This window comes from Macaca fascicularis, chromosome 12 (genome assembly GCF_037993035.2).
Source record: "Macaca fascicularis isolate 582-1 chromosome 12, T2T-MFA8v1.1".
Lineage (NCBI taxonomy): Eukaryota > Metazoa > Chordata > Mammalia > Primates > Cercopithecidae > Macaca > Macaca fascicularis.
Window position 1 is genome coordinate 134,145,359 of NC_088386.1, and position 27,221 is coordinate 134,172,579.

The 27,221-nt window shown below is 53.8% G+C and overlaps 2 protein-coding genes across 4 annotated transcripts in view; both read right to left on the reverse strand.

Annotated features, from left to right (window-relative positions):
* Positions 1 to 2,828: 2,828 nt before the first annotated feature.
* Positions 2,829 to 4,606, reverse strand: HES6 (hes family bHLH transcription factor 6). 2 transcript variants are annotated; one of them, XM_005574787.4, is made up of 4 exons: positions 4,393 to 4,606; positions 4,229 to 4,315; positions 4,047 to 4,128; positions 2,829 to 3,811 (listed from the first exon to the last, which is right to left on the reverse strand). In XM_005574787.4, exons 1-4 carry the CDS (start codon positions 4,471 to 4,473, stop codon positions 3,387 to 3,389), a joined length of 675 nt encoding a protein of 224 aa, XP_005574844.2. In that variant the 5' UTR covers positions 4,474 to 4,606; the 3' UTR covers positions 2,829 to 3,386. The 2 variants fall into 2 exon arrangements, with proteins under 2 accessions (XP_005574844.2, XP_065382433.1); XM_065526361.1 differs by having other exon boundaries at positions 3,541 to 3,811; positions 4,087 to 4,128.
* Positions 4,607 to 8,548: 3,942 nt separating this feature from the next.
* PER2 (period circadian regulator 2) overlaps positions 8,549 to 27,221 on the reverse strand; it is a 48,908-nt gene continuing 30,235 nt past the window's right edge. For both annotated transcript variants that reach the window (XM_005574791.4, XM_005574790.5), the window contains exons 11-23: positions 27,048 to 27,201; positions 26,587 to 26,695; positions 25,689 to 25,814; positions 24,512 to 24,596; positions 23,049 to 23,196; positions 22,828 to 22,952; positions 21,465 to 21,629; positions 20,196 to 20,450; positions 17,457 to 18,244; positions 16,158 to 16,320; positions 15,111 to 15,303; positions 13,618 to 13,768; positions 8,549 to 11,028 (exon numbers count right to left, since the gene is read on the reverse strand). In XM_005574791.4, coding sequence (XP_005574848.3) covers positions 10,879 to 11,028; positions 13,618 to 13,768; positions 15,111 to 15,303; positions 16,158 to 16,320; positions 17,457 to 18,244; positions 20,196 to 20,450; positions 21,465 to 21,629; positions 22,828 to 22,952; positions 23,049 to 23,196; positions 24,512 to 24,596; positions 25,689 to 25,814; positions 26,587 to 26,695; positions 27,048 to 27,201 — 2,612 coding nt within the window. In that variant the 3' untranslated portion in view covers positions 8,549 to 10,878. The remainder of the gene's footprint in view (positions 11,029 to 13,617; positions 13,769 to 15,110; positions 15,304 to 16,157; positions 16,321 to 17,456; positions 18,245 to 20,195; positions 20,451 to 21,464; positions 21,630 to 22,827; positions 22,953 to 23,048; positions 23,197 to 24,511; positions 24,597 to 25,688; positions 25,815 to 26,586; positions 26,696 to 27,047; positions 27,202 to 27,221) is intronic.

Here is a 27,221-nt window from a genome sequence, read left to right on the forward strand (position 1 = left end):
AGTGCAGTCATTGAGTGGACAGGAGGATAGAGAGGAGACAGCCGCCTGGAGAGGGGCTTTGAATCAAGAGTACAGGATTGGCAAAAAGGGCCGAATGGAGTCACTGGGTGTGGGGGTGGCAGGGAAGACTGAGGACAAAGCCTTGGGAAGGACACATCCAGTTGGAGGTTGGCAGGGAGGAGCATTGAGTACAGGGGACTGAGGATGACCAATGAGGTAGAAGGAAGGCTGGTGTGGTGCCCTTGAGGTTGGAGGAGGAGCCTCCAGATGCATGAATCATAACCCAGGAGAGGTGAAGTTGACATGCAGACATGCCCACTGGGTTGGGAAGCATGCTTATCACTGGAGATTTTGACTGTGCAGTTTCAGTGGAAGGGTGGCCAATAGCTTGATTGGAAAGGAATGAAGAGGAATGAGATGTGTGGAAGTGGAGGCAGTAAGTGTAGATGACGCTTTCAAGGAATTTTGCTTTAGAGCAAAGAAATAAGGCAGAGGCTAACAGTATGTCAGGTCCAGGGAGGTTTTTCTGAGTGAAAGTATTCATATTACAGCCTGTTTGTATGTTAATGAGAATGATCCAGAAGGGAGGAAAAGCTAGTGGTGCAGTGGAGAGCAGAGTCCCTGAGCAGGTGAGCAGGGATGGGGGCCCATGCCCATGTGGGAAGCGGGCACCACACTGCTTCACGATGGAAGGCAGAACGCCTGGGCCAGGGCGCAGGCAGGTGTCACAGACAGAGAATGTCCTTCATGACCACATCCTAATTCCCAGAACCTGCAAATATGCCAGTTTACATGGCAAAAGGGACTTTGCAAATGAGATTAAGAATTAAGCTAAAGACCTTCATACAGGGAGATTATCCTGGATTCTCCGGGGGCGGAGGGGAGGCGGCTGGTGTTATCACAAGGATCTTTAAAAGTAGAAGGAAGGAGAAGACGTGACCACGGAAGAAGGGTCAGAGAGATGCAACGCTTCCAAGGAACTTTGAGGATGGGGGAAGGGACCGTCCTCCTAGGAATGTGGGTAGCCCCTGAATGAAGACAGGGCAGGAGAAGGAACACAGCACTGCCTGCCAACACCTTGATCTTAGCCCAGTGAATCCTGACAGACTTCTAACCGTGGAACTGCAACATCATAACCGTGTGTTTGAAGCCACCAGGAGGGTAGTCATTGGTTTTGGCAGACATAGAAAACTAATACAGTGGGTCAGGGATTCGGATGGGAAGGAGACAGCCCTCAGAGAATGGCTTGTGGGGAGCCTGGGGGCTCTGGGAGAGAGGAGCTGGTGTGAAACAACCAGCTGACTGGGAAGCTGGTGGCCCCAGGCCACCCCACAGGCAAGAGCAGCTCTCAGCCCCAGGAGACCAACAGTGGTCACTGGTGTGGGAGCCAGTTTACATTTCCAAAAGAAGCTGCACTTGAGGATTACTGTGAAGCTGACTTCAGGGCTGGAGGGGCACGGGGCCAGAGTTCTGGGTTAGTGGCTTCTGACCCTGGTCCTAGCAACACTGTTACTCCAGGTCAGCCTCCTGCACCCTGCCTCCTGGGCTTCCCCTTGACCCCCTCCTAGGGCCTCTGGGAAGGTGTGATGAGTGGATTTCAGAGGAAATTTGTTCCTTTGAAGCAGTCCGTGGCTGATGCTCCCTGAATGACATGAGAGCTCATTGGCATGGCCTCTGGGTGGTATTGGGAGCCAGGGCTTTCAGGATGGCCCGTTATCCATCCGTGTCCCTGTGGGCACATCCTACATCAGTCTGTCTGAGGAAATAAAAATCATCCCAGGAATGATATTTCCACTGCTCGAGTCGGGCGCTGGCTCCTCACTGCCCCAGCAGCTCAGCTCCAGATGATAAAGTTAAAGCTGCATTTGGTTATAGCCCTATGATTGAATTGAGGTGAGCCAGAGCGAACCCCAAACTTTGAAACGCCCTGGTGGCCAGGACCTGCTTGGGGGCGTAAAGGGGCTGCTGGGAAAGGTGTTAAGGCAAAAGCACATGTCCAGAGAGGAGACCCCGATGTCAATCCTAAGTTGTCACACCTCGGCCCTAGCCTGGGGACTGCCAACCCCCAGTGAGAAGCTGCTGCTTTGGGGTCCTGGAGCAGGAGGATGGGGCTAGGCTAACTGTGGTGGTGACTTCAGTCGGCTGACCACGTGCTACCTGCAGGTCTCACCCAGCCCAACAGGGCAGGCTCCTGCACCCCAGCTGCCCATCCTGCCACCCTCCATCCCTGAGGGTTCTGACCTCCTGGACCCAGTTTGACCTAAGGCTCAAGCCCCCTGGGGCCTTGGTACTTTCATTTCAGGCTACAAACTGGGTGGGTCTCCTTGACCCTGAAGTCAATGGCACCAGTGGGGAAGCTCCTTCTTCAGTCAAGATAAGCGACAACCTCACACAAGTAGACCGATGTCTACGTCGTGCTTGTGGGTCCTAAAACAGGTCTTTGAAAGATACTTGCAAGCCAAATGGGTAGCAATTAGGCATTATTTAATTATTCCTGAAGCTCATGAACAAGAAAATGGCACAGAGACAGGTCATCTCCCTATCGCTGAGTTACCCTGGAGACAAGCCTCGTGCAAACAAAATCCTTCTCCAGGACACACACAATGCCCAAGAACAGGCTGGGCCTGAGGACCTGCCTAGCATCGGGGGGCAGAAGCACTGCCTGCTGCAGAGACAGCCACGAGTGCATCCCCACCACCATCATACTGCTCACTCTGCTGAGAAAGGGTGAGGTTTTAAAGGATATTCACCAGCCTCAGATGCAGGGGAATGTGCTTAGTTTAGCATTTACACATCTGACACATTAATGACATATCACTCAACAATACTTCAAGGGTAACTCAAAAATTCTTTATTTAGTAAAATTGTCACATTTGATGTCAATGGAATACACAAACTCAAGTGTGCTACAAACAAGATGTACAGAGCCTCACAGCTCTGGGCAGTGCTGCAGAGTGCACCTGCCTCTCGTCTCCCCGCTGAAGTGGCAAGTTCAAGCTTTTGTTTAGCCCAGGGCTGCCTGGAACACTAGTGCCCAGCACCATTCCTGCCACCTCTGCCCCCAGAGCTGGCACAGGGCTGGTGAAGGCCGGGCGGGTGAACCTGGGACAACGCTGGTAGCTCTACAAGATTCTTCCTCCTGCCTGTACCTCCTTCCCGCTACCCACCCCAGAGCTGCAGGGCCCCTAAAAGTTTCTTAAGAAACGGGGCTGAGGCCTGACTGGGCTGGTCACCAGGGGCTGCCCTGCAAGCCGTCCATCGGAGGAGGGAGGGAAGACCTGGGAGACTTCCAAGGCGCCCTACCCCACCACATCTGAACCCCTGGGAGGAGGGAGGAGATCCAGGGAGGGCCGGGCCCACCCCTGCAGGGCTCTGGCTGGCATTGGTCACCAAGGCCTCCAGACACTCCGGGCAATTTGGGCTGCGGTCAGGCTGCCCAGGGCTGTGGGCACCAAGTCAGACCCCTCAGCAGGAGCCCGACTCAGTTCAGCCTCAGGGGCCTCCTCCAGGTCGGAGCACAGGTCGTCCCCGGGACCAGGGAGGCTGGGTATCGGGGATCCCGGAGCCCCTCCCGCCGGCCAGCCACTCCGCCCAGGGACTCCAGGTGGCCCCGCCAGGGCGTCCCCCAGCAGATCCTGGAAGCTGCTGCCCTCACGCAGCGGCATGGACTCGAGCAGATGGTTCAGGAGCTCGGCAGCGACGGTGGCGTCGATGGCCTGGCACGTGGACACGAACGTGTGCACCTCGTGCATGCACTGGATGTAGCCGGCAGCGAAGCGCTCGCTCGCTTCCGCCTGCAGCTGCTCGCGCTCTGGGCCCGAGGGTGGGAGGGAGAGAGCCGCGTCCCGCGCGGTGAGCCGCGACTGCGTGGCCCAGCCCACCCGGCCCGCGGGGACACTGCTCACCCAGGAGACGCGGGGGCGCACCCTGCTCCGGGGGGAGCCCTCGCCGCCAACAGGACAGGGGCGCCGGGAGGGAAGTCCTCCGTCTGGCGGGGGTTGCAGGCGCCCGCGGCCGGCGCCCCCGCCCGCCCCGCCGCCACTCACCGCGCGCCCGGCCCCGCAGCACACCCTGGACCCGCCGCACAGTCAGCTCCAGCACCTCGGCGTTCTCCAGCTTGGCCTGCACCTGCGCGGGCGGGAAGGGCGGTGAGCCGGCAGCACGCTCACGGACCCGCCCGCCAGCCCGCCCGCCCCGCAGCCCCACGGCGCCTGCCCGGCCGCCGCACCTCGGCGCCCGCCAGCAGCAGCCGCAGCTCCTGCAGGCTCTCGTTGATCCGCGCGCGCCGCTTCTTCTCCACCAGGGGCTTCCGGGCCTGCGGGGAGAGGGGCACTGAGTCCCAGCCCCGCACGGCCTCCCGCCCGCTTGCTTGCCCACGGCCCCGGCCCGCACCTTGCGGTCTCCCCGCGTCTCCCAGCCGTCCTCATCCTCACGGCCCACACGGTCCCGGCCAGGCGCCGCGGGTGGCGCCATGCCCGCTCCGCTGGGGGCGCGGCGGGGACTGGGAGCAGCGGGGACGGAGAGCGGCGGGGACCGGAGCGCCGGCGTCTCGGCTACCCCGCAGCCGCGCAGCAGCAGCCCAGCGGTCCGAGCTCCTCGCGGCTTCCGGCCCGCCGCGGCCCCGCCCCTCTTATAGTCGCTTATTTGCATCTCAATGCGCCGATTGGTCGCGCGGGCCCGGAGCCGCCGACCGCGAGGCGCGCTACAGCCAATCGGGGCAGCGCGCTTTGTGCGGCCCCGCGGCTCTGACGGGCGGCAGCTGGCTGAGCTAGGCTGGGCCCCCAGCCCGGCTTTCCCGAGACCCCCGCGGGGGCGGCACCGGGGCGGCGACCCCGGGGAGCTGCGGCCCTGCCTGCGCTTGTTTCTCTCCGTCTGCTGCTCTAGGACCACTGATCTGCCGCGCGTGCGAGCAGGCGTCCACCCGTCCGTCGGTCCGTCCACTCATTCATTCACTCATTAATTCATTCATTTCCCTCCTTTACCGATGGCGCCTGCAGAGCTGAGCGCTCGGGCCACGGGCCCCAGGAGCTGCTTCCCTGGGGTGCAGAGCCACAGCCAAATCCCTGGTCTCCGGACCTAGAGGGGTCTCAGGTCCCGGCTGGGGTGGCTGCCAAGTCCCGGGGAGGCAGGGTCCATTGGGCAGTGGTGGCGGGGCGGCTCGTGAGTTTCCTCCGGACTCGTCCAGACGCCGGGCCGGACCCCCGACGCCGCCCTCCGCCAGCACTGGAGTCCTAGTGGGGCGGGGTCCCCTGTGCTCCCGCCCGCGCTGCTCTCCCCCGGGGCTCTGCTCTCCGGGTCACTACCCGCGTCCCGCTCTGAGCTCCCCCATCTCCCCCTAGTCCCCGTTGGCCCCCCGGGGCCCCTCCCTCCCTTCCCCTGCACCCCGCCCGCCTCCCTCCTCCCCTCCTCGTCCTCCCCCCCCCCCCACAGGCCCGCCAAAGCTGCCGTCTGGTCCCCGTAACTTGATGCCTGTGACAGTTGGCAGCTGCGGCCGCTTCGGCGGAGAAAAGCGGCGGCCGCGCCAAGAGCGACAGGTGTTGGCCGCGCCTTTGTCTCGCGCGCTTTGTCCCGCGGGCAGGCGGCGGGCGCTTGTCCCGACTAGACGCCCGCGACCCCCACATCGCGGCGGGCCGCCCATCTGCCGGGTCCCTCCTAGCCGCGGGCGGGGTGCGTGGGCAGTGGGGCCGCGCCCTAGGGCAACGCCCTGGGGACCCCGGCCGGGCTCCTGCGACGTCAGTCCAGACGCTGCGTGGAGGAGCCGGAACGCGGAGACGCCTTCTCAGACCCCAGCCAGCCGACCACCAGCCTGCCCTGCACAGCACCTGCCTTCCTCAGTCCCCTCTACTCACCCGTGCTGGGATCGTCAGGGTCTGTTCGGAGCCCCTCCAGGCTATAAGCGTCCCTGGATAAGGGCACAGTCTGACCTAGGACCCCCTGTCCACCTCCCCGCACCCCCAGCAAAGCCTGGCCTCACAGAAGCGCTGCTAGGTAGGGAAGGTGAGGGGTGTCCCTGGCAGGATGGGCTGGAAGGCCGCGTGGGAGGGGAACATCACGGGACCCCAGCAGCTGAGCGCAGCGACAGGACTAGGCTGCAGACCTACCGCCCCACTGCCCCTAGAGAGATCTGACCGGCCTCCCACGACCCCTTTACTTCTGCCTCTCCACCAGAGGGACCCCTGCAGGCTTCCCGCTGGGTGAGTTTGGTGAGAGATTTGAAGGCTCCCAAAGTCACCTAAGTCACCTCACTGACCTCTGTAATTACCTGGGACCCCCTCCTGCCCGCTCCCAACTGTCCCTGCTCTGGCTCTTGGTTGCTCTGTGAGCAGGGTCCTGAGATTTCCCCCAGCCCAGCATCACTCACCTGGGTGTGAAACTACCCCTTTACTTCACACACTCCCCACCTACCCAGTAGTGGGGCTGGCAGGGTGGGGCTGGCAGGGTGGGGCTGGAGTGGTGGATCCCAAGGAAGTGGATTATTGTTCTGTGACTTTACTCTCCTTCACCACTTAGACATCACCCCAGGGAAGGAGAACGCCCACTCCCCCAAGTGACTACAATGACATTTCCACTACTTTGAGAAACTGTGATAGGGAAAAATAAACTCACTGATATTTCTTGTACTCCCAAGTTTGCAAACTGATTTACACTCCTCTCATTATCCAAACGAACAAGGCCAAGTAGATGTTTTAGGATGCTCTCATCCTAAAACATCTGCTTTAGTTAGGTAATTTATATTGCAACAGGATGATCAGGGCCCCAAAAGAGGACTTTGGGTAAAGCCTGATTGAACACTTGATTGGATGGGGAACTGGATTTCAGGGGCAAGGAGGACATGATAAAGGCAAATGGTGCAAGCAAAAAAAAAAAAAAAAAAAAGCAACTAGGACCTCTAGGGAAAACAAAAGCTTCCCAAGAAAAGAAATATAATCTTAGCACATTACTTGGCTCAGGAGACAACAGTTTTCACAGCCACAACAATGTAGCACTGTTCAGAGGGTTTTAACGTTTAGAATTAATCTATACAGAAGGCAAGGAAGGATTGTTTATGGTTATGGAACATGATATAAAGTTGACCTTGTAAAAACAAAAGACAGGTGATAGGAATTATGAGAGAGGAGGCTAAAGGGAGGACTAGGGACCTCAAAAGCCTTGTCTGACAGTGGAGTGGGTGGGGGTTGAGGGAAGGAGAATAGAGAAGGCTGTACATCAGCAAAATCCTTCTTGGTTGGACTGGAAGTTGCCCAAGGTCCCCTCTGCAAGGTCAGCTTCAGTTCCCTTTAGCAGTGCACTGGCCTGCTGGCATAGCCTTTTTGTCCCAGAAGCCTGGCCTATCTTGGGGTCACCAAGCCCTCCCTCCCTCCTTCACAGCAGCCTCCCCTAGCTAACATTTCCTGCCGTTTGTCCCTTGGGCCAGTCCTGCCTTCAAAGTTTGTCTGAGTATGGACTTCCTGAGCATTTGAGCCCTTTGATCTCCCTAGAGCCAGGAACAGAGGCCAGCAGAGGCTGGGCAGGGTGGTGGTTGCTGCAGGGGACCAGTTAGCAGTGGGGGTGGCAGGCCATAAATCCCTGGGGGGAACAAAGGCAGCTGCGGCCTGTAGACTGTTCAGGCCCCTTGTGGGCAATCTGCCCAGGAGACTCAGAATCTCCATTTAATTTGGAAATAAAACCCTTGGGGTTGTATGGTAAATAAAAATATAATTAAGAGTCTCCCAACAGCACTCAGAGGTTCAGTGAAACCACCATATTTGGCTATTTAGGGCAGTTTGCAGAGGCCTCTGTGCTTGCTAGGAGGACTTTGCCTTTTATCCCATCAGCACTTGGAGTTAGGAAGCCAGGCTGGCAGACAGAGGAGAGCCCCTCCCTTCTGCTCAGGGAGCTTCTTAGAGGCAGGGCATTGGGTTCAGGATCCATTCAGTTCTCTGTTTCCACCCCCAGGGTCATGGTTTGAAGAGTGGGAGGGGTGGCGAGCAACTCTTAGGGCTTCCACAGTTTTGGCCTCACAAGGCTTCATTCATCACTGTGAGAGAAGGGCTGGGGTCAGGGGACTATGCTGCCCTGCCCATATCATTTGCAATGGATACATGTGACCTTTCTGGTGGAGCCTCCTGACTGCCCCACCTTTAACCCTACCTAGCCTTGATGACCCGAAGACAGGCAGCCAGCCTGGAAAGGCCAGGTAACCCAGGGCAGCGATGCAGGGAAGAGAGAGGTGCGTGGAGGCAGAGCTGGGGGTACTCTGGAGCTGAGCCAGACAGCTGCACCCCTCCAACCGAAAGTGAAGACTGTGGGTCATAACACGATTAGGTTTGCATTACACAAAGTTCATTTCTGCAGCCTGAAGAAGGGTGTGTGTGTGACACACACAGGAAGAAAGGGAGCCAGCAAGAATCAAACGCTATAAGGGAGCTGACTGCGAGGCAGCCTTTGGGATGTAAGATTCTTTAATGCAGAATTTCTGGAGTTCCTTAAAAAAAATTTTTTTTTAATAATCTTTGATCTCTATTCAGGTTTTCTTCTGTGCTATGTGAAAAATACATACAAGTAAAAATAAAAATATACTCGCTTTATTTACCAATTTTCTAAAAGGCAAACAGGTCATAAAAAGACACAAGCAGTCAAACAAATCTATTGCACTGGGTAAAGAAAGTTTGGTTTGCACACAAACAAACCACTTGTCCAGCAAGGCTCAACAAATCATCACACAAACTCTGAGAGCTTATTTACATATCCTTTTTAGGAATATATTAAAAAGAAGGCTCAGTTTAAAATAGAGAAAAAGTGTTTAACACCTGTATAAGCACACACACTAAAGAAAACATGACTCGATGCTTGGCATCATGTAAACAAATTCACAAGATGATCCTATTAAGTCAACTGCTTGGCACGCGCTGAAGCTACAATCAATGAGCATATATTAAATAACAAAATAATGCTGATGGTAAACATTCATAACAGCAGAGTAAGATTTTGGCAGTTTTGTGTTTCAGTAACATACATGTAACCTTAGATTAACACCTATCCCTTCATGATCTGACTTTAGAGGCAAGAAGCAGTTTGTAACAGCTAATTGCCGTAAGAATGCAGACTGCTACCTTATCGTAGGCATAGGCAGCTGATGTTACTTTGTAAATTAACGAAAAATTAAAGTGTTCTTGTGTTTACGAAAAATAGGTTTAATATTCAGGCATAAGATGGTTTTTCTATGAAAACCTAGTGGATTACAAAGAGATTTCACTTCCATCAAAAAACAGAAAACCCTGGTCCAGGTCGGGCGCGGTGGCTCACGCCTGTAATCCCAGCACTTTGGGAGGCCGAGGTGGATCACTTGAGGTCAGGAGTTCGAGACCAGCCAGGCCAACATGGCGAAACCCTGTCTCTACTAAAAATACAAAAAATTAGCTGGGCGTGGTGGCGGGCGCCTGTAGTCCCAGCTACTCAGGAGGCTGAGGCAGAAGAATCACTTGAACCTGGGAGGCAGAGGTTGCAGTGAGCCGAGATGGTGCCACTGCACTCCAGCCTGGGCAACAAGAGAGAAACTCCATCTCAAAAAAAAAAAAAAAAAGAAAAAGAAAACCCTGGTCCCTTTTAAGCCTCATAGTCTTGGTCCAATTTTAAGTCAACTGTTCTTCAGTGATAACTGTGAATTCCCACCAGGTATGAATATTAAATTTTCCAAACCATCTTTGGAATATACAATGCAACATGAGGTTTTGTAAAAAGTTGGGCAGACTGGCCTCACTTTTCCCCAAGTGTCCAAATGACTTAAAAGTGCTGGGGACACTGGCAGAGGCCTAAAGCTGCTCCGAGAGAGGTCGGGCTCATGAAAAGAATGAGGGCTGGACACCCAACCCAGGGTGCAGCGGGAGAGGTAAGCTCACTGCACCCCTGAAAATACAGACGCAGTTGCAAGCTGTGGGACTGAGTGGCAGTGGCTGCTCTCAGCCAGAAGATGTGATGTGGGCTTGGTGGAAGCTGATGTCTGGGTGGCTCCAACGGAAGAAGACCAAACAGGACTGGGTCCCACATGTGTTGGTCACAGCCTGGTTTGCAGAGGGAAGTCACCATAAAGAGATGACTGATGACATATTTCAATCTCCGTATCGGCCATCATGGTCTGAAAAGGAGACAAGAACGATGCAGAAATATGCAGAAGGTCTGCGTGTGCATTCATCCGATGGAGTTGGCCACACAAACCACTAGGCTTCTTTAGTCCAGAGCAAATGTTTCAACTTTGTTCACTACAAACAAAAGCTATGTCAGATTGAAATATTGACCACACCAGAAGCCAAAGCTGTTGGTTTGCCAAACAATGCTTCACACCATTTAATGTGAAACGTTTTGAAAGAAAACTAGGAGAGGCTGCTATCTCCACTTGGTATGTAAAAAAAAAAAAAAAAAAAAAAAAAATCTACCTTGACTAAATGATAATTCAGATAAAAAGCAGTCCCCAAGAGAGGACAAAATTTGATCTGATCCAAACACCCTGGGAAAGCTCTGGAAGCCAGAGTCCCCAACTGGTGCAGCAGACGGAGGTCTCATCACAGTCACAGGACTTCTGGGAGCACTGAGGCAACTTCCCTGACACGAAGAGGCGTTTAGTCTTTCTCAAGTTAAATAACAGCTAAAGTCTCTTCCCATCCCACAAAACTCTACATATATATTTTATATATAAAAACATATTTCTTTCCAAACCCTCCCCACTCTCCAGTTTTAAGTCACCCCTTCAGAAAACTATGTTTTTTTTTTTTTTTTTTTCTAAAACAAAAAAAGCAACATGAGCGTATGTGTCCATTTCAGTGGAAACAGCCATGAAGATCTTTCGTCTCTTCCAAGCACCACCTGTGTAGCTGCTGGCTGCCGGGCTGAGGGGGGCAGGGGTTACGTCTGCTCTTCCATCCTGTGATTCAAGGGGGGTCCATTTTCGTCTTCTTTGGTGTCCAACACTTCGCTGAGTCCCAGAGAAGGAATATCTTCCTCATATGGTATGCAAATATTACCTTTTTCCTTGTTTTCACAGTAAACACATTCCTTAAAAGAAAAAAAAAAAGTGAAATCAGTAACAAACTTGAGATCTGAGTTGTTCCAAAAGTCATTCGAACTGGCTGGGTGCGGTGGCTGATGCCTGTAATCCCAGCACTTTGGGAGTCCGAGGCGGGCGGATCACGAAGTCAGGAGATAGAGACCATTCTGGCTAAAACGGTAAAACCCCGCCTCTATTAATAATACAAAAAATTAGCCGGGCGAGGTGGCGGGCGCCTGTAGTCCCAGCTACTCGGGAGGCTGAGGCAGGAGAATGGCGCGAACCCAGGACACAGACCTTGCAGTGAGCGGAGATCGCGCCGCTGCACTCCAGCCTGGAGTGAGACTCCGTCTCAAAAAAAAAAAAAAAAAAAAAAAAAAAAAAAAGAAAGAAAAAAGTCAAACTGAGTAAGGGGCAGGTGACCAGGTGTCAGCCAGGAGGCAGCCGGCAGCAAAGGCCAAAATCCCTGCCCCAGGAGCTGGCACTTTGTAGCAGAGAGGGACAATGACTAAGAGGGGCTCCAGAGGCATAGAGTATATGGAGGACATCTGTGATTTTCAACTGGACATTCACAGCAGACCACAGAAAAGGTGACACAATGGTTTTGAAACGCATCCACACTCTTTGCCACTTCTCCCTCAAAAGGTGGGGCCTAATTCCTTTCTCCTTAACCCTTGGCTGGAGTCAGGCATTTGCCTCTAACAGAGTATCTGACTTCTGATTCTAGGTCCTAAAGGCACCTTGGCTTCCTCTTTTTCTCTCTGGGGAAGTCACCTGCCACGCTGTGAGGACATCCAGGCAGCCCTACGGACAGGTCCCCACAGCAAGAAGCTGAGGCCTCTGCCAAGAGCCAGCAGCGCATGACAGGCCTGCAAGTGAGGCTCCTGGAAGCTGGTCCTCCAGTTGGCAGGTGACAGAAGCCCCCACCAGTATCTTACCATCAACATCAGCAACGACCCTGAGCTAGCAGTACCCAGCTAAGCCGCTCTCAAATTCCTGACCCAGAGAGACCATGCAAGAGAATACATGTTTGTTGTTGAAGTCACTAAGTGTTGGGCCATCTGCCATGCAGCAAGGGATTACTAACGCAGCAGCAGGTGGAAAACAGACTCTAAGGCAGCCAGGGTGAGCCACAGGTCTCTTTGAGGAAAAAGGATTCCAAGCAAAGGGCTGGGTACATGCGAAGATCCTGTGGCAGGGGCCTGCCAGGGCAGTCCGGGAAACAGCCAAGGGGCCAGTGTAACTGGAGAGGAGGGAAGGAGAGGAGAAACGGGAGATGAGGTAGATGTGGATGGGCGGTCAGACGTGTATGACTTTGCAACCATTTATTCTGATTGAGGTGGCACAGTGCTGGCAGGGATCTGAACTGTGGGGGACAGATTCTGACTGAGGTGACATGGGGAGCAGTTGAGTGGAGCTTCGAGGCCACTCTGACATGCAGGGCTCATGCCATGGAAGCATCCTCATGGCTTGGACCTGTGTGGTGATGCTGGAGGCACTAAGTGATGGGCTTCTATCTACCTTCAAGGTTGAACCCAGACAATTTGCCAACCAACTAGCTGGGGCCTAAGAGTAGAGCCTGGGATGCCTCCAGGGCTTGCAAGGTGTGGGGGGTTGGGGGGGAAAGAGGTACAGACACTGAGCCGGAGGGTGCAGAGAAGAGGAAGAGCCTGTGGGGAGGCCAAGAGGTCAGAGGGACAGCCTGAAGAGCACAGGGCCTGGAGGCCAAGGGCAGCAAGAGCCCCCTGGAGAGAGCCGCTCACTGCTGCCAGTGGTCCCTGGGATGAGGACTGAGAAGTGACACTGTGTTTGGCTGCTGGAGAACTTGAGACCTTGACAAGAGCAGCTTCCATGGTGTGTGTGGGCAAGGGGTTGGCAGAGAGCAGGAGAGTGGGGCTGGTGTGCCCATGGGGCCAGTGGAAGGACATATGCCTGGAGAGCATGCCAGCAGGAACTTGTTTTTTCCACCATTGTTTAACACTCTCCATGGACACTGATGGTTTGTGATAGGAGAGATTTTTTTGTAAAATCGAAAACAGAATTGAAAGAAAGAAAACACAGATTTCAGCAAGTGACTGAGATTAGATTTTTCAACATTTTGGAAACAATGTTGAAAAGCCACTGGAACAAAGTTATTTGAAGCAGACCTAGTGTTGTCGTGCCTTTAAAAAAAATAAACCTTTAATCTTAGAAGTTTTTTTTTTTTTTTTGAGACAGAGTCTCACTCTGTTGCCCAGGCTGGAGTGCAGTGGCACGACCTCAGCTCACTGCAAGCTCCGCCTCCCGGGTTCACACCATTCTCCTGCCTCAGCCTCCCGAGTAGCTGGGACCACAGGCGCCGCCACCACGCCCGGCTAATTTTTTATATTTTTAGTAGAGACGGGGTTTCACCGTGTTAGCCAGGATGGTCTTGATCTCCTGACCTCGTGATCCGCCCGCCTCGGCCTCCCAAAGTGCTGGGATTACAGGCTTGAGCCACCGCGCCCGGCCTAATTTTACAAGTTTTAAATTGATAGAAAAGTTGCAAAGATAGTACGGAGAGTCCCCATCACAGAGCCTTTTAGGGCCGTATCAGAAATCAAGTCCCATGAGCTTACTGCCACGTCGATGGCTGCGGGCAGGCCACCCGTCTGCATCCACTGGTGGACCTCGCGCAGCTCCTGCTTCTGACTCTCCGTGAACCTGGGCTGGAGTTTCTGCAGGAGCTTCAGCTTCTCTCTGTCCTCCTTCAAAACTGCTTCTAAATTTCTTCGCAAGATATTTAGAAACTGGTAAGCTTTCAAATGTCTTAAGGGTTTCTGTTTTTATTCTTTCAGTATAAATAATGTAGTTTTAGATGATTTTAATGCAAATTTCCTTTTCTTTAAAAAAATTACCGTTTAAGGTAACTTAATCTCCCTAGTAAAGAATCTGTAGTTTTTCTATGAAAATGATGATTCTGGTCAAGATTTAATTTTACTATATTTTACAACAGGCCTGGGAGTTGGGTATCTGCAGGTGTAACCTTGTCCCCTGGGGCTTGGTTCCACAACAGGCATGGTTCATCTGGGAGATTCTTGCCAGTAGGATGGCCTTCCCCTGTCACTGGCCAGTGCTGGTCTGGACTACAGCTACCCTGGAGATGGAGCCTCCATATCCACTAGCTGACCAGAGGACTTAGGGCTTTGATAGGGTTTGGCTCTGAATCCCCTCCCAAATCTCATGTGGAACTGTAATACCCATGTGTTGAGGGAGGGACCTGGTGAGGGGTGGCGGGATCATGAGGGTGGTTCTCCCACGCTGTCCTGGTGACAGTGAGTTGTAATGCGATTTGATGGCTTTATAAGTATTTGGCAGTTCCTCCTTTGCTTGTACTCTTTTCCTGCAGCTTTGTGAAGAAGGTGCTTGCTTCTCCTCCCTTCCATGACTGTTAAGTTTCCTGAGGCTTCCCTGGCCCTGCAGGGCTGTGAGTTAACTAAACCTCTTTCCTTTATAAATTACCCAATCTCAGGTATTTCTTTACAGCAGTGTGGAAACGGACTTATACAGGGTTCGTTTTTCCTTCCTTTCTTTCCTCCCAGCTTCTCCTGCCAAGTGGGTGCTCCGCAAGGGAAAGGACCACATGCAGTTCCCTACGGCAGCCTGATGTGGACGCAGAGCCCCTGGGTCACTGCAGAGCAGCCAGCTCCCTGGGCTGGTCACCTACCTTGACACTTGGTTCCTTCAACTCTAAGTCAGACAGACAGACAGACACATCCCATTTACCTCACAGGGTTACTGGGCAACAAAGCAAGAGATGCTGGCACCAATGCTTTGTAAAAGTTGAGCGTGGCACTGTGAAGGAAGCACCGGGAGCCTGTCTTCCTCGAAGGCCGCAGGGTGTGAATCCACAGGGCCCTGGCTTACCCTGGCCACACTGCAGGGCCATGGCCATCCTGTACTAGCCTGGTAGAATTGTCCAGAGGGAAGCCTGCTTCTCTGCTGCACTCAACTAAATCTCAGTCTTTCAGAGGGGTGTCCTGCCCCATCTGAATGACCTTGACCTTGCTGTTTCTGGGAACTCCTGAATCCCATCCCTCCCCAGGTGCCTAGGAAAGCGCTGGGTGGTTACCGGGAAGGCAGCTGGTACGTCATCATGACGCTGCTGTCCGCATCTGCCATCAGCAGCCAGATGGGATCCTGCAGGACGCACTTAATGAAATGCTCACTTTCTTCCATACCAGTGTTCATTTTTGCTTTGTGATTATTCTCTGAGGAGTCAATGCTTCCAAAATATTTGCTGGTATGACTTGTGTCACTACTGCCTTTAAAAACAAAAAACATGGTGCATCAAAACCTTGACATATGAAATTAAACCTTGCATAATGTGCTTCCTCAAAGTCAGAATGATTTGAGAGAGCCCAGCCCCTTCTTAGGTATTGGGTATGTGTGCCAGTGCACGTTCCCCTTCTCTTCCCACTTCCTGAATGCTCTGGGTAATTAGGAAACAGGATCTCTGCTAGTGCCATGCAGGCGATTCTTTCCTGTGAAGCCCTGAGCAGCTCAGGTGGAGCTGCGTGTTACAAGCCTTGACCTTCTCTCCCAAGCTCTCACCATCTCCGCTCATGCGGACCACAGGGCACTGCAGTTTCCCACAAGGGGAGGCAGCTGGCCTGGAGCGCTCCCTAGCCAGCCTCACCTGTGCAGCAGGCCTGCGAAGGGGGACGAGGTGAAAGCTCCCTCCAGAGAAGTAGGGGAGCTTCAATTTTGTGGAGTGTGTGTGCATTTTTGGTGACTGAGATTCCAGATCACATGTGAAAGATCCCAACGGGTAGAGGCTTGCAGGTGCTTCACACCCTCAGTTCACACAAGTGGAACTAACGCAGGAAGGCAAACCACTATCTGGGGAGTCAGAGGGATGGTCCAACAAGGAGCCAGGGTGAGGCCTGCAGGCACTGAAATCAGAAGCAAATAGGGAGGATGTGGAATTCTGACTAGCTAGGGCTGGCCATGCTGAACAGGGAGTGTGTGTCTGTGTGGGTGTCTGCATGGGCTCTGACAGCTGCTTGGGGACTGCCGGTGATCCCTGTCCTGAGCACAGAGGCTGGCCTGCGATTCTGGAGCACTGCATCCTGTGGGAACCTCCCAAGTGCCTAACACCCCGCCAGGGCCAACATACCTGCCCGACTCGGGGAGGTGTCGCAGCCCAGTGAGCCAGAGCCCAGTGACTCCGAAGCAGCAGAGCCCGAGGCTGAGCAGAGGTCCTCATTCAGCAGGAGGTTTAGGAGGCCGCTTGACGTGGAAAGGGCGTCACTATTCTGCGTGTCTGAGGGTTCGTCACGCTTTAGGGACAGGAATAGGGGCTCAGTCAGGACACAGCACATTCAGCAGGGTGGGGGTGGGGGGCATGAGTGGGGCGAGGGTGGAGGGGAGCTGTGGAGCGGCTACGAGGTTCACGACCAGGGAGGGCTTAATGAGCAGACCACGCATCACCACCAGGCCTACAGTGCAAATTCCACTGGTGCTCTATGGATGCCATCTAATTACATTTAATTTTGGGAGTCACACGGAAAACGGTAATAGCTGGGCTCCAGCGGGGAAAGCCTCAGGCTGCTGCTTGGCCACAGCCCCCTCCTCACATGCAGCAGACATGGACGGGAGAACGCCTCTCACAGCACCCCGTGTGGGTGCTGCCTTGGGAGTGAGGGAGGGGCCTGGCCTGGGGAGCATCCCTGACTCTCCTCTCTTTGGAAACCCAGACTATAGGCCCAGGACTCCAAAAGCAGGAGCCCGGAGGTGGCAGGAGGACTGGGAGAAGCTCCACAGATCTACACACTTGCACTTCCTCACCCAGGAGCCCTAGGTCCTCCGGCCAAGGCAGGGAATCGCCTGAGGCCTACGGACTGCACTGCTGCTGGCGTTCCCACACACTTGAGCTCATTCAGAAACACAAGTGTTTAACTGCAAATACAACTGCCATTTCATTAACTGGTTAAGAATCCCACACAGTGTCACTATGCCTGCGGAGGATGGAAACTGAGGTCCCGCTGATTTTAGGGCTGTGTCCTCCTTCGTCTTTGCCTCCACCGGGGCCACCTGAGTCAGGCTCTGGTGCCACGCCCCGAGGAGCCCTAGCTCTGGTATTTAAACTGACCGTGCTTTATCTTTGAAGTGTCATTTAAAAATTCGAAGCCCATAAATACTGTCAAGTCACATGCTGCTTTCTGGACTCTGTATTTGCCACAATCTCTCCTCCTTCATTCAGATTCCAAGACAATAAAAGGCTTCGAATAATCTACTCGGATAGGATTAACTGGGAAGCATGAATTTCTGGCACACACATTCATGGCAAAACCTACAGGGTTTGGTGGAACCCTCAATCGTGTAACCCCCATGTCCGAACTGAGGATGTGCGGCCAGCCTGCCAGGTGTGCTGTTTGCTGCCTGCTTTGGGGAAAGAGCATCAGAAAATCCTTACGGTCAGAGGTGCCTTCGGTTGCTGGTCCCGAGAAGTGCCAGGTTTGCAGTCCGCCCCCACAACTGCTGTCTCTGTGGCCCCTGTGGTCCCCATGGCCCCAGTGCCACCCTCAGGGGCTTCCTCCAGCTGCAGCAGGTTGAGCTGCAGGGGCGAGCTGCTGCGGGACTGGAATAGTGGTGGGGAGGCTCTACCCATGGCCGATGGTGGGGCGGCCCGGGTGCCTGGACAAGCGCATGGCTGTCTGGGGATCGAGGTCCGGCTGGGGAACTCGGGCTGTAAGGCAGAGGCCATCTCGGATGTGATTGTGGGGTGGCTCGGAAATTGAGGCTGACTGGGGAAGAAGGCCTGGGGCAGGTTTGGGGTCCCCGAGGGGAAGGAATAACCAGGTAGCATGAATGCCATGACAGGGGCCAAAGGGGCAGGGAAAGGTGGGGGCTGGACTGCAAACTGGTGCTGGAGGTCCACGGGCACCGCAGGCACTGCGAAACTGGCATGGGGAGGTGCGGGGGTTGCCGCCACAGTCCCTGGCGCTGGAAACACCGGCAGGGAATAAGCTGGCACTGGGGCAGGAAAGGGCACGGCCGGGCAGCTGGACTGGGACGTGTCCGAGGGTGACCAGGCTGTGGCGTTCAAGCCCACGAGTGGGGGCCGGGCGGGCAAGGGCCCCCCAGATCCGGTGCTCTCAGATGAGTCTCGAGGTTTGACCCGCTTGGACTTCAGTTTTCTGTTCTTTCCTGGTTTTCTCCAAGGTGAATCTATTCCAGAAGTATTTCTTAGTCCAGGGGCAGCTAATGCAGAAAAATAAACATTTGGAGTTAAAACTTTCACTCCAAATTTGAAGACACTCTTTGTCCAACAGTCCTGGGTTTCCAAATGCTGGCCCAGGGCCCGCCTGGTCCACCAAGCAGTTTTCCCTGACCCTCAGTGAAGTGAGAAAAATCAGGGCAAAACATCAGGTTTTTCCATAAAACTAAATTGAATCAACTTAAAAGACAAACTCTTAATTGCAGGATCACATTCCTTATTTTCTTCTGGTATTAATGTCCTTTCTTTTATGAAATGCTAATATAGTAAGTGGTAAAAAAAAGTTCTTTTTGTTAAATCAATACACTAAAAAGCTGTCACGTCTCTGCTGTTCCCCAGTATTTGCGGGAAAGAAATGGTTTGTGAAATCTGAAAGGCAGGAGCCACCGACCTCCTCTAGTTTTCAATTTATAAGCACTATCACTACTGTTCCTTAAACAGCTTCCTCTTTCACCTGACAAACAGCCTGAGCAAGATCAGAGGAGACACTGCCTGGCAACCACATTCTTCTTCTGTAATGACAAGTGCTGTGGAGTAAGGCTTTCTTCAGGATGATGGAGGGACTCAACTGGTAAAGGAGGGACTGTGGGTATGTCCCCATGGCCTCCCTGAAGAGTGGGAGGGGGATCCAGGGAACTCTCGGTTTCCTCTCACATCATGCAGAGTGACTGAACTCTTGCAACAGGTGTGCGGGACATCTGTCAGCTGTGCCAAGGCGGTCCCATGCCTTTGGGATGTGCTGAAAGCAAATAGGCTAGTCCAACGCAAACTGCTATGTAAATGGAGGTTTTGCAATTCAGTCTATCTGGTGTCCTTCCCCAAGAAATCCGTCCCCTGGTGGGAACAGTGGCTAAAGCACTGGGTTCCTGGGATATCATGTATGGGTCTGGTAGGGCTGCCCTATACAGCTCTGTAGACCGTGCACTGCATAAGGCTACGGAGTTGTCTAGGGGGCAAGCAAGAGCGGGAACTCGGTACTAGGCTGGTCCCATGGGGTGGGTCTTCTCAGGGCCATGGAAGGCACCTTTTTCTAATTTCTACAGAGGTTCTCTATGGGCTGGTCGTAACTCTTGAATCTGGGGAAGAGGGAGAGAAAGGAAAGAGTGGAGAAGACAAAATCCTTAAGGCAGCTGTAGGCTTAGTTTCTTACACATTTCCTTTTGTGTGTCTGCCCAGAGACCCGGGGGAGCTGGTTCCCTGTGGTGAGTGGCTTCCTGGGCTCACTGGCTCTGATCCCTGTGCCAGTGTCCCAGGGGGAATGGAAGAGGCAGCATCTCTAACAAGCGCAGGCCCTGTCTGGGGGTATGGGAAGGAACTGGGGGATGAGGAGCCAGATTCCTGAGCCAGGAAAGGGGTAAAGAAGCTCATCTATTTTACTTCATCCCTTGACCTTCGACCCCCGAAGTGGCACCTGGCCTACAGAGCGGCTTCCCACAGCATGACCATGGACTCTGCCCGACTATGGAGTCCGAAGCCCAGGCCTGAGGCTGGCCCCGTCAGGACGGTGCATCTCCTGGGGAGAAGGGCGCCATGAATGGTACGCCCCTCCTTCCTCATGTGCCCAGCACCACATGCCCATTATCTTGAGGTTGAATTAGCTGATTCTCTGGAGGTCCCATCCAGGTGAGGCCCCTGCCCACATGGTTACTCACGCAAGAAACGTGGACATGGCAGCACTGCCCTGCCATGGCTCTGCCCTCCCCGGGCACTAGCCTGGGACTATTCCCCAGGGAATGCGAGCTGACATCCTGAGAGCACTCCCCTGGTGGGAAGTTCTACAGAAATAGATGGCGTTGCCAGGGAAGTTCCAACAGCTGTCTTACATGTTAATGCTTCTGAAACTGGACACATTTCACATTTTGAAACCAGCACTGGACTCAGTACCAACAGGAATAAAATTTTTTAAAACCCACTTTTAATTTGGGTATCACTTACTTCGTTCACTTGGCTGCCCCTTGGATCTTTCTTGTAAGTAGTAATGGCAATGGGACTGGAAAATACTGAGTTTTCTTATTTCTTTGAACTTCTGCAGGAAGCTCTGCTCCTCCTTCTGTGTGTGTGCAGCGAGCACCTCCTTGGTGAGGCCCAGCTTCTTGAAGGGCTCCTTCTCTTGGCTGAGACCACAGGCCAGGGCAGGGCCCACCAGGCAGTCCAGGGATTCTGGCCCACTCACAGCATCTTCCACCATCTCTGTAACACAAGAACCCAGGGCTCCAGTCCAAACATGCCCTGTTTGTTTTAAGGCCACACTATATTCATGAACAAGACAAATCATTCACCTATAAAGTGACTTCACCATGCCTGTGGCATGAGGATGAAACTCACAATGTTTTCATTTAGCTTTCCGAGAAAATTCATGGCAAAAGGCAAGAAGCAGGGCAGGAAAGCCCTGACAGCCAAGTGCTCAGGAACCTGGGGGCTGAACAAACTGAAACGTGGGGACCCTTGGGCTCAACTCTGCTGTTGAAGATATCCCTGGGCTGTCCTCAGCTTTCAGAACACCAGAAACTTGGGTCAATGTGCTGAATCTTACTGGGTTTGGGACCGGGCTTGGTGACAGTTGGGACCCTGTGGGCCCATGAGGCAGACAGGATAGGGGACAGGCAGGGCCACTGACCATCCTGAAAGGGAAGGCTTGGGGACCGGATCTTGGACATATACTTTTTCCTCATCATCTCCCTCTACCTAGTAAAGAACAAATTCAGGATTCATTTTAATCCTAATATTCTAAAAAACAAGAACACTCAGCCACCAATGCACTCATTGTAAATCTATTTACCACCTGTACTGGTTCCTCCCACAAACAGAGAGGGCTAAGGGTTGCACCTTCTGCTGGGCAGAGGAAAGACCCCCAAGGCCCGCCCAGGGAAGAGGGAGGTGGGGCCTCGCTCCCAGTGCTCTCTCCGCACCAATTAAAAGGGATAAGATCTTGCACCACAATTGACCCTCCCGCACTGATGCCAGAACAGACAACTGTCACTGGAGAGCACCACAGGGCAACAGGGACCAGGACAGGTTGCTGCCTGGGCCCTGGCTGGCCACACTCCACCCTGCATTTTACACAACTGGATTTCCTGAAATGCCCCCAATGGGCTATGGTGGGGTTCTTCTGCACTTAGAGAAAGAAAAATTTAAGATGGCAAACTTCTTGTTTTCATGTTTAAAAATCAGACTTCTCTCTGATCCAAAAGCCCATGGATGTACCTAATTCCGGCTGCGGCTTCTTGTCTCCCACATGGACAATGGTGCTGCTGTAGCTGCACTGGCTGGTGAGCGATGCCACACTCTCTGCCTTGCCCGGCAGTGCCAGCGAGGTCAGGTGTGTGCTGACTCCCGTGTGGCTGTTCACCCTGGAGGGCGGCTCTGCCTCTTCATGAGAGGAAGGGGGGAACAAACACAAGCATGCCATTACAATGCACTGTGCAGATGAGGAACTGACACCCGAGTGCCCATACAGCTTCCACACCAGGGTGCACACAACCCATCCCATCCCATCTCATCCCACAGATGCTCTGGCCCGGGCATGGGATGATTTGTCCCCAGTGTTTATTCACAGGATAATAGTGGAGAAGAGCAAGTTCCGAAACGGGAGCAGTTACACACTTAAATCCTGAGTCCTCTGAGGGCAGGCGCAGCAGCTTGGCAGCTGCAGGGAACGCTCGGTGAGGGGCTCTTGCCTGCAGCCAGGCGGCCTTTCTTGCACGCCTGTGGGCGGCGGCTTTTCCCACAGTCAGGAGCCAACCATAATCTGGGATACTCTTTCTTTCCTTTCCTTCCTTTCCTTCCCTTCCCTTCCTTCCCTTCCTTCTCTCTCTCTCTCTCTCTCTCTCTCTCTCTCTTTCTTTCTTTTTCTTTCTTCTTTTTTGAGATGGAGTCTCGCTCTGTCACCCAGGCTGGAGTGCAGTGGTGCAATCTTGGCTGCAACCTCTGCCTGCCAGGTTCAAGAGATTCTCCTGCCTCAGCCTCCCAAATAGCTGGGATTACAGGCATGTGCCATGATGCCCGGCTAATTTTTATATTTTTAGTAGAGATGTGGTTTCACCATGTTGGCCAGGCTGGTCTCAAACTCCTGACCTCAAGTGATCCACCCACCTCGGCCTCTCAAAGTGCTGGGATTATAGGCGTGAGCCACCGCGCCCAGCTGGGGTACCGTTTCTAAACCTGGTGGCGAACATCAGCAATACCGACAGCGTTTAAGCAGCCTGGGATTTAATGTGATTTCTGGGGCATGTTAACATTCAGGGACAAGGGCCCCTCTGAGACACACTGGAAAGAAGGCCTGCTCTAGACTGACAACTCGAGACCAGTGTGGCTGCATGAGGGGAGTCAGGGGACGGCCCCAGGCCTCCAGCAGCCCCACTGGGTTCCTGTTCTCAAAGCCACGGCTCTGACAGAACCATCTTTGCTTCTAGCTCCTAAGAAGGGTGCTGACTTTTGAACTACTTTCATCATGTGAAGAAGAGCCTACCACCCTTACACTGTGTCCACAGAAGCCACAGGGACATCTAGTCTCTCCAGAGACTATTACATTATTCCACGTGTGCATGGCTCTGAACAGGTTAGATACCTCTGGCATGTGGCCCTGGGCTGACTGTGGCCTTCCGCTTATCACTGGACCTTAGCGTTGGGACGTTTGCTGGGAACTCGCATTTCCTCTTCAGGGTGGCAGCCTCATTGCAGCTCTCCAAGTACCTGTGTGAAGGGCATGAACCCCGGGTGAGGCCACACAACACGAGAGGTGGGAAGGTGCGTGAGATGGTGGAGACTCGGCTGGAAGTGCTGGTGTACCTGATGACGCTGTCCAAGCAGCTGATCTGCTGGTAGGAGCAGGTGGGCTGGTCCTTGCAGGCCAACTCCTCGGGGAAGCTGGCCCCCAGGCTGTCCTTTTCCACGGCAGGGACAGCTTTCATCTCAGCTGAGGGATTAGTTTGCATTTCTGAAGGAATGGCAAAATTGTTCTTTCATTAATTTTTCTCCCAAAGAAAACGCTGTGTATTTAGAAAGCATTTTCGTTCTACCTGAAGACAGGGCTGGGGGCTCAGAATCTGCTTCATGGGTATGGAAGCCTGGGGACAGCCTGGCATCTGGCAGCCCTGTGGGCACGAGCACCACAGTGCCGTCCATAGAGAGACCTAGGAGGGAGCTGCTGCCCAGCCTGGTGTCTGCTTCTCTCTGGGGTCTAGGCTGTCCCCAGGGGTCAGGGACTCAGCAGTGGGAGACACCAGTTCTCACTTGAACTCTTAAACTTTCAGGGCGAGAGCCCACGTACTTTACGCTTCTCCTGGGCCAGGCCAGTTTTCAAGATGATCCCTGCTAGTAACAATTATGATGGCAACTGCCTCCTCACTGTGCTGTGGATACGACTCTTGCCCCCACAACATTCATCACGTGCCTGTCCCCTAGGGGCCCTCAAGCAAAGAGCTGTGTCCAGCTCATTAATGTGTCCCCAACACCCAGCACAGAGCCCAGGAGGCCGCATGTCCACCAACACATCCCCAAGGCCAAAAGTCCTAGCGGTGTCTGGCCAGAGTGTTCTCCACAGGAGACTTTGGCCTGAGCACAGAGAATGAGCAAGGGCCCACCAGGGGAGGGGACTGGGATGCATGCATGTGTGCACACATGTCTCTATGTGCATGCTGTGTGAGAAATGCACGCGGGACAGAGGAGCAGCATGAACCTGAACCCACGCAGGACAGCATGAAGCTGCCTGGGAAGTATGGTGCTGTGATGAGGAAAGGGCTGCGGCAGTGGGGGTGGGCTGGCAGCCCCTGGGTGGTACTCTCCACCTCAGACAGGTTTGGTTGGAGTGTATGTGGATGCTGGGCAGGCTGTCGGCAGTTGTCTGTGTGTGTGTGAGTGAAGGGTGTGCAAGTGTAAACACACAGCCATACAGCCACTCTGTACAGCAAGAACGAGTGGCCCAGGCACACCCAGCGGGCAGGCCAGGGTGCAGGAAGGCACACCTGGCCACAGCTCCCCAGGCCTGCACACCTAGCCACACCCCGCCAGGCCTGCAGGGCGTCAGGCGCCCAGTGTGGACATCAGCGCTCGCACTGGCTGAGTGCAGAGAACCGGGCTGCTCTCGCCTCTTGGAAGCTGAAGACTGTGCTGAACACAGAAGAGGGAGCAGCACGGCTACAAGGCAGACTCCCTGCCAGCCAGAGTCAGCATTCAACCCAGCTTCCCTCTTCTCACATGGCCATACTCCAGTTTCAGTAAGGAAATGTTGAATTTTTTTTTTTTTTTTTTACCTGTAACGGAATTTTTCTTTTGTTCTCCAGATTCAAGAGAATAAAGACTTCTATTTTTCGTCTTGTTACCATTTTTATAAATTTCCTTGAAGAAAAACAAAATGAACACGTTATTCATTCTAGGAGACCTCCTTCAGTTTGTCCCCCAAAGTGAGAACAGAGGATGGCTGAAATCATTTCAGCAACACAGAAGGAAATTGTGAATAAGAAATCTGACAGGTGCAGAGCTAAATAAAACCTATTTGATGATCCTAAAGAGTAATAAATAAAGCAAAATGGCACATTACATTTTCTTCTTCTTTTTTTTTTTCTTAGACAGAGTCTCACTCTGTTACCCAGGCTAAAGTGCAATGGTGCAATCTTGTCTCACTGCAACCTCTGCCTCACGGGTTCAAGCCATTCTCGTGCCTCAGCCTCTCGAGTAGCTGGGATTACAGGGGCCCGTCACCATGCCCGGCTAACATTTGTATTTTTAGTAGAGATGGGGTTTCACCATGTTGCCCAGGCTATTCTTGAACTCCTGACCTCAGGTGATCTACCTGCCTCAGCCTCCCAAAGTGCTGGGATTACAGGCGTGAGTCACTGCACCCAGCCCACATTTTCTTCTTTCTATCCTAGTTAAATCTTCACTTTTGTTTGTTTTGTCTGTTTTAAATAATTTTCAACCAAACACTTAGCTATGGTTTCTAGCTTTTTCAACTTTTTTTTTTTTTTTTTGAGACAGAGTCTTGCTCTGTCGCCCAGGCTGGGGTGCAGTGGCCGGATCTCAGCTCACTGCAAGCTCCGCCTCCCGGGTTTAGACCATTCTCCTGCCTCAGCCTCCCGAGTAGCTGGGACTACAGGCGCCCGCCACCTCGCCTGGCTGGTTTTTTGTATTTTTTAGTAGAGACGGGGTTTCACCGTGTTAGCCAGGATGGTCTCGATCTCCTGACCTTGTGATCCGCCCGTCTCGGCCTCCCAAAGTGCTGGGATTACAGGCTTCAGCCACCGCGCCCGGCCGCTTTTTCAACTCTTAAGAGATTAAAACGTCCCAAGTGAACAAAGTTTAGAAAGGAAGCAGAAACAGCTGCGATGATGAAGCCTCTCCTAACTGCCAAAGGTTGTCCTGAGTGAGCTTTCTAACTCTGGAGGGACATCCACAAACTCATTTTCACAGGGAGAACGGAAGGGGACGTACGGCTCTCCTCCGGCGTGAGTCCTCGTGGCCGTTGCTGTCGCTGGAGGAGGTCTGGCTCATGAGGTGCTCGTGGGACCCGTTGCTGCCCAGACTCCCGTAGCCGCTGGAGCCGCTGTGGGGGACGGGCTGGGGAGACAGCAGACAGTGCTACAGACACAGCCAGGGCTGCTGAGTTACATGTGGCCCCCTGCCAACACACCCTGTTTCACAGAGAGGATGGTGACCTGCCTAAGGCTACATGACAAAGACCAGGGGAGCTGGGGTTTGAACCCCAGGGTCAGCTCCAGAGGTTGACTCCCGGCCTCCAGCCGCGGTGCCCCGACCCAGACATGCAGTCACTGAGAAGACGGCACCAAAGGAATGTGTCCAACCCACTCATCAACGCAGAGCTGCAGCCAGCCGCACCTCTGTGGAGGGGTTTAAAACAAACAAGATGCGATGACAGCTTCACTCCACAGCCTCCAGGAACTGAGCGGCAGACACCTTCTCAGGCGTGGGGTTGACTGCGATGGGCCTGATTTTTTAAGGGACCTTGAGTACAATGTCCCGTCCCTAAGTCCCACTGCTCTGGATTAGAATGAGCCCCCACACCACTGAGAGGTCACTCTGGGACTATGCAGCCTGTGTCAGAGCATGGGGTCTGCACATGTCCTTCAGCCGCTCACTCAGGGCTGCGGTTCAGACAATGTTGAATGCAAGGCTGGAGAGAGCCAAGGGTACTGTGGACTGTCTCAGACTAGCACAGTCTATGCCCAAACTGTCCCCTGAGGGATGTTCAGAGAATGACAGATGAAGTTGTCTGAGTGGGTATGCCAGGACCAGGGTGCAGAGCCTATGTCCTCTGCAGGGGGCTCTCAGGCTGCTACCTGGGAGGAGGGCATGCAGGCACCACACGCACCTGCAGCAGGAGGCGGTGGATCTGCTCCGTGAGCTCCTGAACGCTGGGGTGCAGGGCCTTCTCCTCTGTGCAAGGGTGGGCTGCAAACACGTCCTCATTCAAAGGGCCCCTGCGTGGTTTTAATTCATCTTGTTAGATGGGGCCCCACAGGAGGACCTCTCTGGCGTGACTGTATAGCCGCTACATGCTGCCTGCCTGGGTGGGCCCTCTGCCTCTCCCCTGTAGCCCCCCAGGCTGCTGCCTGCCCACTCCCTACTCAGCCTGAATGAGGTCCCTCCCACCTGGGGCAGAGGACAGGTCACCCCTGCCTACCAGCCTGGGGCTCCAGATTGGTGGCAGGAGGCGAGGTTTCGGTCTTGGCCTCTCAGCCCCTCCCTATACCATCTGTTGCTGGGAGGTAAGGACAGCCCAAGACCCCCGCCCGAGACCCCTGAGCCACCTCAGGCCCTTGGAGCACTCACACCCTGACTTTGTGCCTCCCAATGATGAAGGAGATTTTCCTGCTCCATGGGTTGATGAAGCTGGACCAGCTGGTATCCAGCGTGATGTACTCCCCGTTCCGGGTGCGAAACCGAATGGGAGAGTAGTCGAAAGGCTGCCCGCCCGACTGCAGGACTAGAAGAGCAAAAGCCAGC